At 42.8% G+C, this 19,828-nt stretch overlaps 1 protein-coding gene across 1 annotated transcript; it reads left to right on the top strand.

Moving 5' to 3' along the window:
• The first annotated feature begins 3,644 nt into the window (after positions 1 to 3,644).
• On the top strand, positions 3,645 to 6,548 carry LOC135438467 (uncharacterized). Its single transcript, XM_064696793.1, is given in 8 exon segments — positions 3,645 to 3,654; positions 3,709 to 3,744; positions 3,747 to 3,810; positions 3,812 to 3,896; positions 3,898 to 4,147; positions 4,150 to 4,217; positions 4,253 to 4,376; positions 6,334 to 6,548. Coding segments are annotated over 8 exon segments (852 nt in total).
• The last annotated feature ends 13,280 nt before the right edge of the window (positions 6,549 to 19,828 follow it).

The following is a 19,828-nucleotide window of genomic DNA, read 5'->3' as shown; positions in this document are numbered from 1 at the left end:
ACTCTCTCTCTCGCTCCCCCCGCCACGAAAAGTACGATAAATAATAAATAAAAAACAAATAATTCGCAGAAAACATATGACGCTGAGCATCGGTTGATGGTTGCCATTGCCACGTTGCTATTAAATGCTACAATGCTACACATGATGCGCAGGTTGCGTCAAATTGGCCGCCCCATTCTCGGTCTCAGTCGACGTTCGTGTCCACGCCCACGCCCACGCTGACGCCCACGCTGACGCCCAGAGCACATGCACAATACACACACGTTTTATACAGTATGTTCGCTTTTTACACATCATAATTTTTTATGCTAGTTGACTTTTAGCCGCTCTTGTTGGCACCTTTTTTCCCCCGAAAACCTTTTTGTGCAGTCATTCATTTTGAAGCGAGCGCCAGGACAACACCGAAAAGTTGTTGCCATGTACAAATTAATAAACGAGTAACTGACAAAAAGGTAATTTATTATTTTATACATATTTGACAAATTAATTTAATGACGCGAAGCCTCACACCATCTCACACATACACGTATATATGTATATATATATATATATACACGCACGTCCCGCTGGGATCACATGTGCCTGAAAGCCCCTCAGCTCAGTCCATCTCTCGTTTGGCGCTGCCGCCACACATAATAATTTCTCATTTAATTTTTCAATTTTAAGCGTCATTTACACATGCCATGCCATGACAGAGCTTGGTCCAGATCCCAGTTACCCCCGGCTGGCCCTTCCTTCTTTGGGCAGCCTGGTTGGCAGCTTGGCTTGGCTGCTGCCTCTGTACTGGCTTTTCATTTCATATATGTACATGTACAAGCTTGTGTGCGTGTGTGTATTTTGCATTAAAAGGTAATCATCGAAAACAGCACAGGCATGCAGTTTTCACGCCGTTGTTGTATTTTGTATGCCTGTCATTAAGTCGTCAGCGGGCACAACAAGAGCGAGAAACGCGAACCTGAACCAGAACCTGAACCACACGCCGAAGCTGACGCTGTAGCAAAAGCAAATTCAGAACGAGGCCAGCAGACTGCGCGAACTGCCAGGACGTAATCAGTGGCTCAGTCAGTTGGTGACGCATGAGTAAAAACGAGACGGAGCCGGAGCCGGGGCTCTAGCTGGAGCCGGGGAAGTGTGGCTGTCGGGGTCGGTGGCGTTTCACTTGAACGTGTTGGCATTGGTCTGAAGAGCTCGTACGTTAATGGCACTAGAATCAGTTTTCATTAACGATATGCTCTGCTAGTGGCCTGACTTGGACTCGGACTCGTACTCGCTGGGACGAAAAAAAACCGCATGCGTGCGTTGCTGGAATATTTCTCGCTGGCTTCTGCGGCAGCAGCGGCAGTTGCGGCATCAGCATCAGCATCGGCAGCGGCAGCGGCAGCGGCAACGGCTCTGGCAATTAATAAAACACACACCTTCTGTGCAGCACACATGACCATCTCTTTCATCCTCTCTGGCACTCAATCTCATACTGCTGGCTGCACAGTGGTCTGAAGCACTTATTTATGCGACTGCGATGTGTTGGCTGCCGCAGGCATAACCCTCGCCATTGGCATTGGCTCTGGCGCAGGCGTTGGCACTCGCTTTCATATTGGGTGTTAAAAATTGAATTTAAAAATCTCAAACGGTGCAAAATATTTCACACGCACATTCAGCGACAGAGTTGGCGATGCTGATGCTGAGATTTTCATATAAATCACATTTACCAACGAAAATATAATAAATAATACATGTACATACATATGCATGGGTATATGCATATACCGCAGCACATACATAAATCTTTCAGTTTGGATTTTCACTTTGGTGGCATAAATTGACACTGGCGTACAGCGTACAAATTCGCAGTTACCGTCGCTGTCGCTGTCGCCGTCTCTGTCGCCGTTTCTGTCGCAGTCGCAGTCACAGTTGCGGCACCCGAAGCCACATTTGAAAACCACGCTTGAAAGCATGAAGCGTCCATCCGGCCGGCTTCGGCTATAGCTCGAATGCAACAGAGTTCGCTGACAGTAAAAACTCATTTACGCGAAATTAAATTAAAAGTTAATTAACGCTGTCAATGTGCAAAGCACTCCAGTCCGGCAAGCCGGCAAACTGGCAAACTGGCAAACTGACAAACAGGTAAACAGTCAACTATCCAGCAACTACCTGAAACTTTGCCGGCCAAGTTGCAAAATCACCGCAAGTAAAGTTAAGCATATGCCCGCTGAAATTGATGAGAACTGGTTTTAAATGTCTGCTTGACAATTTAAGTTGCAAGGCCATCTGTGCGGCTGTGCGGCTGTGTGTCTGGCCGGACTGTTAATGCGACATGGCCTCCAGTTATGCGCACTGCGCACAGTGCGTATGGTTAATGTGACATGACCAAGCTGCCAGCCAAACTGTCTGCGTCTGCATGCTCGTTTGTCAGACTGTTTGCCATGGCAAAATCAACAACAAGATGCAACATGCTGATAATTAATTTTTAATTAAAGTCGACAATTAGAGAAGATGCGACATTGCATTCGATTGGGAGCAACCGAGCTTGAGCTTATGCCACTAGCCTAGACAGGCTGCCTCTCACACTGTTCAAAGTCTTTATTTTACCGAATATAATACTTCTAATGTCATGTTCCAGACAATGCCAAAGGCTAACAAGCATAAATTGGTAGGTAAAGTCTTGACACATTATTTACTTGGGCACAGCTCAGTGATTATGAAATCTTCCTCCCAATTGATTTGACATTTTATTTGCAACAAATAACTAAAATGCCAGAAATTATTAAAGGGAAATTGCCAATTTTCGAAAATAATTTTACTTCTTTTAATTAGTCAGTTCAAATTGCAGAAGAATATTTTATGCCAGTTCCTCCATACTTTTGATATCCGTACACAGAGAGAAAACTCTTATTATGACTTTCTAGGTACGACCAATTTTAATTAAATTCTTGTTATTGTTTAGCTTATCGATTTTGATATTGATATTGATTCAAGCCTATATTGGCCATGCTCAAAAAATAAACAATCAAATTTTAAAGATTAAAAAACTATTTTTATGCTATATATAAGCAAAACTCACAAATATTTACTCGGTTTAGCGAATCGCGATGGCGGCATCTTATACTTACCTACATAATTATCTCTTTGAATTTTATTTGCCGTCTTCTTGAATTAATTAATGGACAATTTTTTCATTTGATTCAAGAATTTGTGTACTTACTTTAAGACCATTTTAAACTATGTAAGATTTATACCTTACTTAAGAATCTTAAGTCGAGTCGGTTTCTTTTCTGTATACACAAGTAATTAATTCACACGGACTTCCTGGAAACTTCGCAACTATAATACTTTTGAATAGAGCTCAATTTTATTTTTTTTATTAATCAAGTGATATATTTTTGATATGCTTTTCTTTGTTCTAAAATTATGAACTTATGCAAAAAATAAATAAATATAATTAAATCGCACATGTTGTCAGAAAGTTAACAACATGTGGCAGTCAATGGGCTTGGCGAACTTACTTAATACGAGTTGTCATTGGGCGACAGCGATGTTGTAAAAAATAAATAAATATAAATATACTTGTAGATTGGCAATTCGAACTGCACTCTTACGGCCAATTTCGTAACGAAAATTAAAGATAACATAAATGTGCCTGGGCTGACATGGTGTACGGTATGCGGCACGCCATGCTGCCAGTTTCTGTTTGAGTCCCAGTTGCAGTTGCAGTTGCAGTCCGGCGGATTCCGTGCCGGCACATCAATGTCGTCGCAATGGCATGCTATTTGAATTGAACAAGTGTCAGCGTCAAGGGGATATAGTGTCGGAGGCGTGGCCCTTTTGGCCCTTTTCCGTTGGGCCTACTATTGCTGCAGTTGTACTAGTACTGTATTTGCATGCCCTGCCAGTGCAGAGGACGACAATGCTCTCAAAACTCAAAATATTAACACTTTAACGCCAAGTTTTTTATCCGGCTGCCGGAAGCAGACAACACAGCCCTCACACTCAGACAGCCACACACATACACAGAGAGAAAATCACACAGACACACATATACAAATAAACTGCAGCGGTCGTTACGGTGGCAAAACGCCATGTTGGATTATTCAACTCGACGCCATTTCGCGTCACAATGCGCGCTATGCGCCGCCATCATTGCACTCGACAGCAAGTGGCAACAGCAAAAGCAACAGCAACGGCAACGGCAACGGCAACGGCAACGGCAATGGCAATGGCAACGGCGGCATGGCGACGGCACATGCTGCCAACGTTTGCAACGGCGGCCAACGCGGCGGATGAAGTTGCAATTCAAAGTCATAAACACGTGCAGCGTGGGCGCAAAGTCGCAGCTAAGCTGCGAGCAGGCGCTGCCACTGACATCAGCAATCGCAACAACAGTGCCAGCACTTCCTGCCTTACACAGAGAGAGAGAGAGAGAGAGAGAGAAGGGGAGGTGTAAGCATTAGAGAGGGAGAGTGATCCCCACAAAGCCGGGAACGCTGCCCTTTTGTTTCCAAGCCATTTTGTTGCCGACGCGTCGGTCGCTGTTCGTTTTTCATTTGCATGCGAAATTCAAACATCAGCATAAAAATGCAATTTTTATTGCTCAACATTTCTCAACGCCCGCTGCAAATATTTTCGCGGGTTTTTATTATTACCATTTTTTTTTTTAATTTTTTTTTTTGTTATGTTTTTATATTTGTGTACTTTCCTTCTTCTGCTATTGTTGTTTGTTTGATTCGGCTTGTTATTGTTGCTATTGTTGCTGCCACTGTTGGCTGCTGCCTCATATTTATTTTGAGTTTTTATTTTTGCCCCGTAGCATGCATACCGTTGCCGCGTGCACTAGCTACGGGCCACCAGCAGCAGCACCACCCCAAATTTCCACCCACACGGCCTCCTTTATGAGCTGCACTTTATGAAAATGCAGTTGCCAGTCCGCTGGCGTCGCACCGTTGGAATTGCCATTGCCTTGGCGATGCCCGTTGCTTCGAGTACATTGCAAATATTTTATTATTGCAAAATTCTGCCAACTTATCCCGTGCGCATGTGAATCTTAGTGGGGTCTGGCCAGGTTTAGGGCTTCGCCTTCTGACCGCCGCAAGGCAGCAGGAAGGATGCAGCAAGCTAAAAATAATATTTCGTTGCAATTGCAGTTGTTTTGCTTTGTTTGTGTTTTTGTTTGTTTTGATATTTTTTCTTCCCTTTTTGTTTTGTTGTTGTTTTTTTTTTTTTTTGTCGGTTCGTTTAGTTGAAATTACGTTTTGTGTGCCACTGAATTTCATAGCAGCAGCGGCAACACCAGCAACAATAGAAACAACAAGAACAACTTGAGCCAAAAAACTTGCTTTCGGTTGTTATTATTCTTGCGTTTACTCCCGGCAAATTTGCCGTACGCCGCCTTGCCCGTCTGCTTCTGATGTTGTTGTTGTTATGGACACCACCACAAGCAGCAGCAGCAGGAGCAGGAGCAGGAGCAACCGGAGCAGCTCTATTCGCTGGCATTGCATTCCGTTACGGCACGAGTCTCAGCCGTAGAAGCAAGCTCCTGCCTGTGTTTTGGTTTGGATTATTTTTTTCATGCTGCTTTTTCCAACATTTTAACTTCCGCTCAATTTACCTTTAGGCCAAGTAATTTAAAAGCTGACGTGTTTGTACAACTACAATTTCGACTCATGTTACAGTTGCTGTTGTTGTTGGCATTGCCTGTGTATAGCACTTCCTGGTGTAGATTTTTGCTGGGTTTGCCGCTTGTTCTGCTTCTTGGCTTTTGCTGCTTATTTTTTTTTTGTTTTGGTTTTATTTTCATTTGTTTTTTTTTCTTTGGTTTTTTTCTGCTTTTCAAATTATTTAATAGAAGAGAACGAAATTTGCTGCTGCTCTAACGTATATTTTGTTTATTTGCCCTCCGTTTGACTGCCACTTGCGATAGTCAAGTTTTTGATGGGCCCGGGCTAAAAGCTAAGGCAGCCAAAGCTGTTAAAACTGTTTGCCTTGGCTAATAGTTGGTAAAGCGGCAAGCGGCTCCTAAGGTAAATATTAATTAAAGTCGATAGTAAATGGCCAAAAACGTTTCATTCGTCTGTTTTTCTTTGGTGCTGCTCCTGCTCCTGGTACAGTTTCTTTAGCCTCTGTTTGACATGTGAGCACGCAATTTCCTTGATTGGCCACCTTCAATGACTGAAGGCGCTCGCTTAGCTGTCGGACTCGAAGGATATTCATAACATATCAGAAAACGTAGCATACTATTTGGGGCATCCGACAAAAGTTTTTATGCACGCCCGTGAACAAGATTGTTTTTGCGAAAGTGTGCATGTGTGTATAAGAACAGTTAACGCCATTGTTTACGTTCAGTCTCGGCAGCCAGCATCCAGGCATTGCTTGCCAGTCCGCCTGCCAGGCAAGCCAACGACTCTGTTAGCCAGCCCGCAGCCGCAGGCAGGAACAGAACCAGCAGCCACAGCTTCAGCATCAGCATCAGCTTCAACTTCAACATCACCATCGGTGGCAGTCTGCCATGTGCTGTTGCCGGAGCTGCATTAAGTGAAGTATTGTTTCTGCTAGATTAATCCTGTTTTAATTAAATATACACGCTGCCAGCACAAAACCAACAAGACTCTCTAGCAAAAAAGGCAGAATGCTGGGAAATATTGCAGGCCGCAGTCCGCAGTCCGCAAACCGCTTCCCCCAAACCGTTACTCACAGCCAGCAAGTTCGACTTCTGACGTCATGCAAATTTGTGCGCTGGCTCCAGCGGCGGCTCGTTGTTGGCACTCCACACGGACTGACAAAGTGACTTGACTGAATGAGCAAGTGGTGGATGAGGGAACGAGCAGAGTGCAGCTACAGAGGCGGCAAAAGAGATACCGACAGCAGTTGCAGTTGCAGTTGCAACTGCAGTTGCAGCGGCAGCGGCAGCAGCAGCCCACATGAATGCGTGCATTCGACCTCGCTTTCATTATTTATATTTTCATGTGTTCCCAGCGCTTGCAGCTTTCGTGTTTTTCTTCGTTTTAAGAAAACAAGAAAATATACAAACGAGAAAAAAAATATTTTTCTCATGCAGTCACTGCCAAGGCAGTCCCGTCGCTATCAAAGCAAAAACATCCAGCACTTCCTTGCAATTTTTGTAGTAAATTAAAAACGCTGCGGTATTTTATAAGAGCTTGGTAAAATAAGTATGAAAAAGGTAGAAGAAAATCTCAGGTTGCTATGCTGCGGCTGCCAACGTTTGTCATGCATGCTTCATTGTGTTGCCGTGTGCAGGCATTGCGATGGAAACGTCAGGCTTAAAGCATTGCATAATTTGAGGTGCTTTTCACTTCTAGTCGTAAGATCTAAAATCCAGCTTAAGTGCATCTTAAATTCTCAAGTTAATAAGTTGCAAATCGCATAGATTTAAGCACCACATACCAAGATCTAGAATTATGATATAATAAAAATATGAAAGCAGCTTATTCCTTGTCCAGCTTAAGTATATGCAAAGCAAAATCAAATGAATAGTTCGTATTGTTTGTGAAACAATAAGCAAAATTTCCATACAATAATTAAATGCACTAACGTGAATAGCTGACCATAGATAATTCAGATTGAGCATTATGATAATTAAATTGTTCAATTATTACAATACACGTCAAATATGCCGCATCCTTCTGTGGGATTTGTGTGTTGGTTGGATTAAATACCAATAGTTGAGGCGCACCTCTAAGTCTTGTGTTCTATTTCAGCGCAAAACTTTGGCATCTTTAACTGCACGACGCATTCAAACAGTTTGCGGCTTACGGTTGGCCGGCTTTCACTTTTGAGTACCTTCTGCTGCAGCGTCGTATTCAATTTCGGCACTTTCTGCCCAGACTCTCAATGTGGTCGCATGCAATTTTCCGTTGCGTACTTGACAATGTGTGTGCATGTTCTTATGTATGTGCTATACCCACACACTCACGAGTGTGTGCGTGTGTTAGTGAACTGAAATGTAAGTGTGCATCTCTGGTGCATACTTAAGTATGTGTAAACATATGCACTGCCGCAAGTGGCCATTAAATTTGGTCTTTAATATTCGTACAACCCACCAAATGGTACTTGCAAATGTATCTCCTTAAACATAAACTAGCAGCTTTTTCTCATATTACCACATTCCTTACTTTGAATCTTTAATAAAATCTGTATTTTTTTCGAGTAATTGAACTGTAATATACGTAAGCCAATAATACAAAGGCTTTAGACATTTTAAATAAATGACAGATATGGAACCAAGGCAATCTCAAATGCCACAATATCAAACATTTCCATTTGCTTATGTTAGACTTTTTGAAAAAATAAGCAATTTATTTGTTTATTGTACAATTATTAACGTATCCGACTGGCATGCACAGAGATATTCTGAAAAAAAAAACAATATATGTGTAATTGAATTGACGGTTTAACTGGCAATGTTAGTGGGCCGAATACTGTATATATATTACTGCCAAAAACTTTGGGAATGCAACCTCATATATTAGTTTAATTTGGTATTCGTTGAATATATGCACTAAGCTACGATAAAAAATGCACCAACAAAATGTGCAAAAAGATAGAGGGAAAACTCTATTTTTATAATCAACTGTAGAATAATAGAAAATGTTTATAAACTCCGTTTGATTCGAGCTGTTTTATATGCAAGAATATTGTTTTATTTTTTAAATCATATATTTTTGCTTAAATATTCAATTTATCAAATATTTATTTACTAATTTTTACACAAAAATATAAGAATATTTGTATTTCACATGGCAATTTGGGGCTAGCGCTAACTTACTTACACGCATAAAAACTATGCAAATGAAATATATAAATAATTTATACACAAACACAGATAGAGAGCACATAGGTGTAAGTGGCTGCAATATCTATTAAAACGTTGCCAATGAAAAATCGCACTGTAAATTGCATGTGCTTTGGCTATGTAATAACCAAAATTGATAACAATCAATATGGACAGGTGCAAGTGTTGTTGCTGTCGAGCGCGGACCGGAACTGTCGCAGACATGAAGCCCACAACAATGTATACCGCACACCACGTAGTCGGCGCTTAACCTGTCATTGTCAGTTTGGCCTGCTTCACCTGCCCGGCTGCCTGCCTGCCGTCTGCATGGCCATAAACCTAAAGTGCACGCATTGAGTTCTGATTGCCTCGCGTACACACGCACACTCGCAAACACTCGCACACACACACATGTCCAGGGACGGGCACACACATAATGCAGCCAGGAGCTTAGTTTAGTTCAGAATGCACTTAAAATTTAATTTAAATGTAAATTTGTGCAACGAAATGTGTTGTGTCGAAAAAATGTTTATGTAAACAGTGTAAGTGAACAGGAACAACAACAACAACAAGAGCTCCAGAGCAGCAGGTACAGCAGCAGTCGTACTAGTAGCAGCGACAATGGTATTAGAAAAAACGCGAAATAGAATGCAAATGCAAATATTGGCAATGGCGACCAAAAAAAAAAACATGTAAAAAGAAGTATGTAAGCTGCTGCCGCCTGGCTGGGTGCTAGCAAAAATAAGAGGAATTTATATGCAGATGTGCAAACATTTTGCACCCTATTCGCGTCGACTTCCCCAGCAACAGCAGCAGCAACAGCCGCAGTCAGTCAGTCAGGTGGGGGGTATGGGCGGTGTGGGGCAGTGCCAGCATGTGCATTCATTTTCAGGTTTGGCGGGGCGCGTAGCATGCGTGAAATTTAATAATGCTCAAGTTGACAGAGACGCCGGGTCCGTTGTCGTAGCCGAAAGAAAGACGCACACAAAGACAGAAAGCGGTAAGGCGTCAACGACTTAACAGTTGCCGTTGATGTTTATTAAATTTCATTAAATTACGTAATTCTTGAGCAAAAGTTGCGCAGCAGCAGCAGCAGTAGCAGCACCCACAGCGACATTTCCAAATGCAATTCGGAACAACTTAAAAAGCGAGCGCTTCGCAATAAAAATGTCTGCTGAGGCGCCCCGCCATCCATTTCCGCTATTGCTGCTGTGTGCAACAGTGGCAATAGCTGTGTAATTGTATCTGTCTGTGTGTGTGTGTGTGTGGGTGTGTGGGTGTTTGTGTTGGTTGCATGGCGTGCACCCCTGCAGCGCTGTTTTCACATTGTTGCTTCACACTAATCTTCTGTCAATGCAACACGAGAACGAAAGCGACAACAGCTTGCAAGGACCTATGCAAGCAACTGTTGTTATTGTTGCTATTCAGTCACAGCCCACACTGATACAGAGACGCAGGGCAGGGCATATAGTCACACAGTCACCCAGATACAGTTGTATAGCTTCAAAGACCAAAAAGTGCAAACCGCAGCCGCAAACGTTTCAGTGCCCGGGACAGGGCAGCATTTGGAATTCGGCATTCGGCTGCGTGAGTGGGCTAAAAGATTTTGGCCCCAAACCTCAACATGCACAGGGACCAAGTTGTTTTCTGGCTGAATCTCTGGTTTTGTCTTTAAGTGTAAAAACATTTTACTTTTGGGCTAGCAATCCCCAAGCAACCGTTGCTGCTCCTGCTCCTTCTGCTGGCTGTGGTAGCATGTTGTCACCATTGTAGATGCATGTCGCCAGCGTCACCATTGGGCGCTGCAGTCAAGTGTCTGTGTGTTCGTGTGTTCGTTCGTGTGTCTCTGAACTGCTGTTTGTAACGTGTGTGTTACCAGATAGTTGGTTGTTGTGATGTCAGTGCGGCTAATGCTTTTAGCCGATGCTCAAACATGGACTTCTACTAGCGGGCAGCTCGCTTTCAGGCATTGCCATTGGTCAAAACTAATGCAATATTCTCATTATTTGGTTTACATTGTTTGCGCAAACTGTTTGTTTTATTTTCCTTTATTTTATTTAATTTGGGTTTGATATTGTTGCATCTCCGGCTTAAGTACGGCTCTCGTGCTATCCGACACAGTCATAGCCTGGTTATATGTATTTTGTTTTGTTTATTGGCACAACATGCAGCTGCTGCAACAATTTGTCTTGCCGAGATGCGTGTGTATTTTGCTTGCCTTTTGTTTATTTGTCTGCTTTACACTTTGCTTTTGTTATTGTTTTATTTAACGTAATTGCTTCTACACTTGTACTCAGACATGGACACGGACTCGGCCACGGGCACGAGTACTGCGCCACATGGCGCAACCAAAGGGCAGCACAGGCAACAAAATTTATTTTTCCTTCCTTTCCTTTTTTTTTTTAATATTTCACCAGCAGAAGCCATTTGTCTTGGCCGCAAAGTGGACAAGCTCCTTGGCAGACTCCCCACCAGTAGGAAGCAGGCTGCCCTGACTCGGGCAAATTAATTTCGTATTAGCGCACTTTGACAAATTAAAACCGCAGAGTCAACAGCCTGACTGCTGGCACATTTAAATATGCAGGTTGGCCCAATCAATGGCAGTTAGCAAGGCCCACAAATTATATGCAAAGTAACAACTAATAAATATTCAATGGCTGTCACATTAATCTTTAAACAGTGCGAAAAGGCCCGTCAGGCTGGCTATAGGCTCAGTCGTAAAAAAATCATTGCTAATGCCAATCTCTTAACATGGCTTGCTCGTGAATAGGCCGGGCCGGACTGGTTAGCTTTTTTTTCGCTTTTGCGCTTGTATTTTATTTTATAAATTTAACAAATAGTCGCCTGAGTAAAAGGGGCGCGTGCAAGAGCCATAAACCAGCAGGGCTTGGGCCATGGCCAGGGCCAGGGCCACGGCCAGGAACAACGACAATACCTGACCGGTCCGACCTGCTTTACCTTTGGGCTCGCATAGCTACATTGACCACGGTGACCGTGCGGTGACGTTCAAGCTGCTCGGCAAAACCCTCAGGCACTTTTTAATCTAACAAAATCCAAAGAAACCGCACGTCGCATAAATAATGAGACTGATGAGGGTCCATTATGGCCACGTAAACTGGAGAGTGAGACCGGCGCACGCTAGCGTCACCTCCCCTTAAAGCCCCTGCACCACACGCCGGACCTTTAGTCCATCAGGGGTGCCAACAGTCAATTGTTTGAGCAACGTGTTTTGAAAGAGCGTTAGGTGTGATAACAGTTGTGGTCGGCTGTGAGCTTCTACCGTAGAAGTCGTAGGGAATTGGGGTAGGGGCAGGTCAAAAGCATGACAATGACAGCATAATTGATTTTCGAACAAAAGGCAAAGCAATATAAGCTACAGCTACAACAACATGAGAAGCAATTTATGAACTGACTGGCTATGAAAAACACACAGGCATACATACGAATATATAGTATCTAAGTGAACGTGTCTGTGCACATTCCTATACAAACGCATTTCGGTGTGTAAGTGAGCAAACAGTTGGTCAACAAAGTTTGCGGACAACGAAACAACACGCAAAACTACTTACGTTTTAGCTTGCACAGTGTAAACTTTCTGAACAATTTTATAAGCTGATGCTTACTTTTACAAAAAACTGACCAAAATATTTTATGAGATTTTACATTGGAAAATTTGAGACAATTTTTTACATTCGTTTCCCCAATTACTGTGGATAGAAATTATTCGGTTGCAAGGTTTTTATTTATTTTTTTGTTTGTTTGTACTTTAACCTGAATAAATGTGTAAACTAAAATTTTGTACAAAATGAAAATACATCATAAATGATTTATTTAAATTTTTGTTTAAACAATTTTATCTTTCTCATTTAATGTAACCTTTTAAATTGTTGTTTTTGTTGTTATTTTTAGTTTTCATTTAACCGAATATTGAAAGCCACAGAACATTTTGTACATAGTAATTGTATATAAATATTGAGGAAAGCCCTTCATGCAGTCTGCTTCGGTAAAAGGGCATGTGTGATAGGTCAAAGTGGCATTTACATGCTGTCGTGCACAAACTTAATTGGCCGAGTGTTGTGAGCGTAGCATTTGCAGTGGCCAATGGCCAGTGCTTCTCGTTGGTCGTGCTTTATTTAGAATTTATTTAAATGAGCTCAAACGTATAAATACCGCCACTTTAGATGCAATCAATGGCTTAAGCATTTCAACACAAGGGTGAAGTCAAGATACAAGTAAAAGTCCAAGACCAAGACCGAGACACAGAGAGACCGAATGAAGACGATGCCGGTGAGGGATAGGGAAAGGGAAAGGGAAAGGGAAATGGAAAAGCCCTTTAACATGCTTCAACAAATTCAAACAGATAAAATATGCAAAAATTAATTAAATACTTGCGCTTTGCATGTTCCTTGAAAACAATTTGCCAGACACCAAGGCTCATGTTGAAAGGTGGCCAAGTGTGCGAGCCGGAAGCGAGCCAACGTACGGGTGTTGAGTTGTAGGTTGTACTCGTGGCCGGCGACGGCGACGGCGACGTCAAAGACGGCCTGTCCAGGTGTGGAAAGTGTGCTATATAATTTGCAGCATGCTAGCAGGCAATACATAAAAAAAAAGTATGAAAAGAAAAGAATAGAAAGCGTGCAGCAGCGTGTGGGCTGAGAGGAGTGTAAAGGAAAACAAGAACAACAACATGCCATGCTAGCGCCAGCGACAACAACACCAATAGCAGCAAAACAACAACAACAACAATAACAACATCGATTGCAATTTACTGCCTGATGCACTTAAGAAAATTTATGCAAATACCCAAAAATACTTACTTTATTTTACTTTACCGGTCGCCTAGGGTTTTGGCCCAGGCAGACGCCGCACCAAGGACAAACGGGTATTCCAGCATAAATTTTATAGTGCAGCCCAGGTCTATGAACCTGAACCGAGCGACAGCCTGAGAGAGAGGGAGACAGAGAAGACAGAAGAAAATAGCTGAGAGAGCCAGAGCTATCATCATAGTATATGTATGCGTGTAAGTGTAAATACTTGCGAAGCAGGTACAACGCTATGGCATACTTAATGAAGCAGCACCCACAAAACTGCAAGCGTTTGCTTCATTACTTAAGGGGGTCGTCGTCGTCGGAAGAAGGAGGAGAAGAAGGAGGAGGTTTGAAAGCGTCGTTTTTTGAAAAATAGTTAAGAACCTAACTGCAAGAAGAGTAGGGGGGCGGCTGCGGTTATATATGGCAAATTGAGTAACTCGGCCGCTGCTGAGAAACTAGCAATACCCTCGAGTCGTGAGCGAGTCGACCGCATTGTGAGTTATGTAACTTGGCATGGACACTGGCCGAAACATCAGAAACACAATTGGCGGCTGTGATGCTGGCCAGGCTCTGTGCGACTGCATCCGCCACACGGCTTCAACGTGCCACATAAATCAGCGGGCAGCTCAGGCTACAAACTGACAGCAGACAAATTTCGACTGCCGCTTGACGCTGCACTAATTTGCCAAGACATTCGCTCATCCTCATCTGGTGATCTCTCCGGCGACTAAGCTAAAGTGAGCCAGATTGATGCGCCTGCAGCTGTAGCATGCAAAAAGTGAGCTGGAACAACAGAGAACTGCACGGATACAAATCAGAGGCGGCAAGATATTTCGTGTTAACCGAATGTTGAAGCCAAGTGCTTGGGTGTTGCTATTGGCCCTTAAGGGCACCAGTTTTATGTTCAGGCAACCGTCCAGGTTCAGCTCGCTTTACCGGCTTGTTCCTTTCTCTTTTGCTGGCGACTTGTATGATGAAGTGCAGCCAGCCAAGCTGCCGGGCAGGCGGCGTGCCACCCGCGTCATAACAAGCTAGCAGCGTTGGTTGCCTGGTCTGCTGCTGCTGCTTAAATAACTGGCAGCAGGTGTTTTTTACACATTTCTTAACTTGTCTCGCGACGTGAAAGAAGACAGCTGCATTGGCTCCTAGTCCGACCTTCGCTTTGCTACTAAAAAAACCGGCAAATACACACATGCATGCTGGCGCTGTGCGTGTGTACATAACTTAAGATCTACGAGGATTTGAGGTTGTTTAGTGCCATGCACAATGCGGGCTTGCGAGATGTTCAGGTTAGCTGCGTTTCCTTTTTTGTGCACTCTGTTTTTTTGTGGGTGATGTGTTGTGCGGCTCGCACTTAAGGTAATTTGCATTGCAGAATTTGCAGAGCTTGGCCAAGGTAACGATGTAGTCACTGTCGTCGTCGTCGTCGCCGTCGCCGTAACTGCAACCAACGTGCCGGGCATGAATGAAGCAAAGTGCTACAAAGGATTATGCAAATTAATTATTTTTCGCAAGGCAGCCAACGCCGCAGCGTGCTAGAAAAAAAAGCCAACTAGAAAGTGTAACGACAAAAATGTGGACGACGCCCGCCTCCGGCGCCTGCCAACAATGGCCAAATAGCTGCAGCCTCCTTTTGCCCAGCACCTAAACGCAATATCCCTCCAAACGAAACTGCCAGTAAAAGTTGTTTAGTTTCTAGCATCGTCGTCGTTATTATATTATTTTTATTTTTTAAGTTTGGTAGTTTTTAGATTTTGGTTGAATGCATTTTAATAACCAAGTGCTCAAGGTTGGCACTTTTGATGAAATTTTTGTCTCTGTGCGTGTGTGTGTCCGAGTGTGGGTGTGCTTTATGCACGGCAGTGGCGATGTCCTCTGCTGTCCAACGTCTGTCGCTGTCCTCCGGGCCACAGGTTGTAACAAACTAGTAGAGAGCGTATTACAGCTTTAGGTGTAGCTATTAAATTCTCAACTGGCTCCGGCAGTGTTTCTGTCTGCATGTGCTGCTGTGGGCAAAGTTTTGTTTAATGAAATGCGGCTAAAAATCCACAATAACAACAACGAAACAAGCCAAATAACCATTTAGGGGAAAAGTTTTGCTATTAAAATACTACGTAATTTTTAATTGCACCCACTTTTTTTTTGGCACGTAAATTTGTAAATACAGAATTTAAGTCAATTTAAGGTTGCAGGGCACGTACCAAACATGCATGATATGCCTACACCAAAGCAAACACAGACAGTTCAGCTGGCGTATTTATTTAGAATTTTCCATTGATTAGTTGAATGTTCACACATACACACACAGAGCTGATAATTACACATATGCGTAATAGGAATATTTTGTTTTGGTTGCTGGGATAGTAATTCGTTTATTTAATTACTTTTTGTGTGGGTTTTTGTTTTATTTGTGCTGGGATTGCATTAATTAACGAATCAATTGCCTCCACATCTAACAAACAAATAATTGCAATGCTGTCATTCGCTGACCCATTGTTTCAACGTAAAAAAAAAAGAAACGTAGAATAACAGATTGCTTTGGTCCTAGATTGTTTTATGGTTTTGTTAAAGCCAGTGTTTCACTTGAAAATAAGTGAAAATAAATTACCATGAGTTCTATCATACACCCAAGTGTATATAGTGTGTATCTGGCGGAGCATTAATTCACTTTTGCGCATTTGCACATCTTGAATTAATTTACTTGCAGTATTTATTTAACAATATTTATATGAGCTGATTATTCTTCTAATTGAATATTCTTGGGGTTTAATTAATAAATTCATCAAATTTACCTAAGTGAAATTGATGCGAATTTAAAGCTGAATACATGGCTTGAATGCAGCTTGTGTCTTTATTTTAATTTATTTAAAGAATGTGCCAAGCTATGCGGAAATCTGGTCGTATGCTTACAATTAAGCTTAGGCAATGCTTGTATTCTTTTGAACTACAATGATTTACAATTCAATGCAGTCAAAAGTTTCAATATGACCAAGCATTTCGTATTAAAACTAATTACACTACCAGATACACAAACACGCCCACGCAAATGTACATTCAAACAGTGGCTGTGTAATGGAATCAGTAAAATTGCTTGTTTGCTTTGATATAAATGATGCATACATAGCATGCAAATACATAAGCCCATAGTTTGGCCTGTTAAATCAAATTACCTTTTCGGCTATGCCTTTTTGACTGCCACAAAAGCTAGCAAGCGAAATTGAATACTTTCGCTAAATGAATATCGTAGCCCCGAAACGGGATATACGATTCCCCCACGCATAATGCTCAATGACTTCATAAATCCAATAAATTAATAAACTTTTGAAATACGCTGAGGTCATTGAGAGCTGGTGCCGCCAACATTGGCGTCGTTGCCAGCATTGGATTGTGTGCTGGGAGCAGATCCACGTTTCCAATGGCCATAACTATGCTCATCCTGCGCTCCAACCCATTCGCAACGCGCCCAATTCAACAACTCTGCCAGCGCACATTAATCATTGAAAATTTTGGTGGCCAACTCCCTAGAGATCTGGGGCATGGGGTTTGCCGCTCGCAGCGTAGAGCTCGGCGTGAATAAAACGCAAACAAAATTGACTTATTGCCGGTCAAACACCTTTTCAAAATGTGTGTGTATACACAGTGGCTGCCCGCAAATAAAATACTTATGAAAAACTTTTGCCGCTCTGGCCACCCAACGGGGCAAAAAACGAAAACCGCCAAGCATATTTAAATTACAGCAAAATGCAGGCAGATGATAACTTTGGCTTTAAACCTGTCTCCAGCAGACGCCGCAAGGACCAGGCCACAAATTGTTATATAATGGTTAAGGGTATAATAACTGTATCGCAATGCTTGTAACGCGCTGAAAACATTAAGGAAAGAAGGAATCGAATGATGCTTCCGGTATCTAGACTTTAATTTAGATAAACTTATCTTGGCATAAAGATCTTAAATGAGGAACTTCAATACCAAGAGTTTGATCTTCTCGAAATTAAACATCACTGAGAATTCTTTTATATACTTAGTCCTCGCCCGCAGGGTCTTTCAGGCATCGGTGTTGAATTTAATGAATTGCTGGGCGCACGTAGTAGCTGCTACCTTGAGTGGCATATAATGAAAATTTGTGCAACTGTAGCGTAACTTAAATTAGACATTTTATTTTGCGTATTTTAATGTCAGGCGCATGTCTCTACTCGGGATCGGACAAGAGGGGCATTTGTGGGGTCGGGTCAGCAATAGCTTGTTTACCTTATCACGAAATTCATAAATTTCAAGTAACTTTAACGCGTATTCAAGTTGGCTTGTTTGTCTTGGCCAGCGAGCCCTTCGCACTTTGCCCGCCGCTTGCCGTCTGCCTTCACAATATTTCTCCAGTTTGTGCAATAAATTTGTTTATTTGTATGAGGCTGTTGTTGTTGCTGGTGTTGTTGTTGGTGCGCCCTTTTTGTATTTGGTGTTTGTATTTTTTTTTGGTTTTTCTCTGGCTAAACATATTTCCCTGCAGCCAGGCGAGTGTCACACACCGAAACCTAAAGCCGTAAGCTGGAGCGCTGCGAGGCTGCGAGGCTGCGGCCATCGCCTCTCGACCGGCATCCTGTGCTGTTACGTTCCGTTCTGTTCTGTTCTGTCCTGTCCTGCGGTTGTTGCGCCTAAAAGTAGTCAAATTGTGCGGACTAATAAATTTTGTTGGCTGTTGTTGTGGCACTTGTTTCGCTTGCTTTTTGCCCACTCGCCGTCGCCGGCATCCACTCAATTTACGCTGCTGCTGCCCAGCGGCAATTGCTTATTGTTGTTGCTGTTGTTGTTATTATTATTGCTTTTGTTGCTGCTATTCATACGGCAAGCATCGCACATCCTGTGCGCGCTGGCTCACCTTGTTGCTCCAGCAGCACGTCTGTGCCCCGCTCCCTTCCACCGCCTCCATACACAACGCATGCCACAAGCTTTTACCTTTTTGAAATGACATTCATTGGCTTTTACGTGTTTATTTGGAATTTCATTAAAAATGATTAGAAGCTGTTTTGTTTTTTCGTGGGTTTTGTGGGCTGTGCTTCTTTTATGTGGTCCACTTCCATAAGGCCGACAAGGGAAGAAACACAGGGACAGCGTGCGAGCGAGAAAGAGCTCTCGAAACTGTGTCTGTCTGTCGTTCTGTCAGTATATAATGGCGCTTTCATGCTTGTGAATTTTATTTGAAAATTTTCTTGCTTTTGGGTTTTTTGGGCGGTTGTCGCTGTCGTTGCCGCTGTTTTGTTTTTCTATTTTTTTGCTTTTTTTTGGCCAGTATTTTAAATTGGTGCATACTTGTTGGCTTTGTTTGGCTGCAGGCGCGCCTTTTTGGTGGCGTGTCTGTTGTCTGGCCATAAATTTTTAATAGATAATATGCGCCAGGCATGTGAATTGGGCTATGCTGGACTCGTAAAGCTTTTAATCGTCGCTTATTGTTATGTAGATTGTTCTGCTAATACCGTTGCCACGATGGCGACCCAACTGCAGCTATTGTTAGCTGCCATTGACATAGCGCATAATAGCTCTCTCCTCTGTGTGTGTGTGTGTGTGCGCGCACGTGTGTGTGTGTGGGGGTATTTGATCACCTGCGTATGCACGCTTTTGGCCAGTTCTATTTATAACTGTTATGCATAAATTAGCAATGGCGAAGTCAAGGAGATTAGTGTAAGTGAATTTCTCGAAAAGCAATAAGCTGTTTTATCCGTGGGCAGGTTACGTGTGTAAGCATTTGCTCTTCTCTGTCTTTGTGCCTTGACAAATTCAGCTTAAATCCAACAGTCGCCTCATTAAGGAGTTGCATAAATTTGGCTGCAAAGTATGCTAGAGTTTTGAGCTCAATGCATGCGCCCACTTAACGCGTCTGTTGCGCAAATTTTCGATTGTTGAGTCGGCACTTCATATGCAAAACTGCACACGGTCTGGCTGATGTGCTGCTGCTGCTGCAACAACTGTGTTGCTGAAAATCTAGTATTTTTTTGTTTTTGGCTTTTTAGCTACGCTGGCAGCGCTGCAAAGTTTGAAGCGCACTTGGCAAGACATGAATGCGTAATAACCAAAAGCGGAAGCAAACAACCATAAAGCCAAGGCAGCCGCCACGCACTCCATCGCAGAGTCCAGACTCGAGACTAGAGACTCAGGGCCACAGTCAGAGCCACACAGAGCAAAATGAGAGTGAGTCGAAACACAGCAATGGATGGCAGCACATATGCATCAAAAGAGCTAGAAAAAC

Source organism: Drosophila montana, unplaced genomic scaffold, assembly GCF_035044405.1.
Source record: "Drosophila montana isolate Dmon_TW-CO22-7 unplaced genomic scaffold, ASM3504440v1 contig_3848_1, whole genome shotgun sequence".
Classification (NCBI taxonomy): Eukaryota; Metazoa; Arthropoda; class Insecta; order Diptera; family Drosophilidae; genus Drosophila; species Drosophila montana.
The sequence above is the reverse complement of the archived record's forward strand: the minus strand, read 5'-3'. Positions and strand labels throughout refer to the sequence as shown.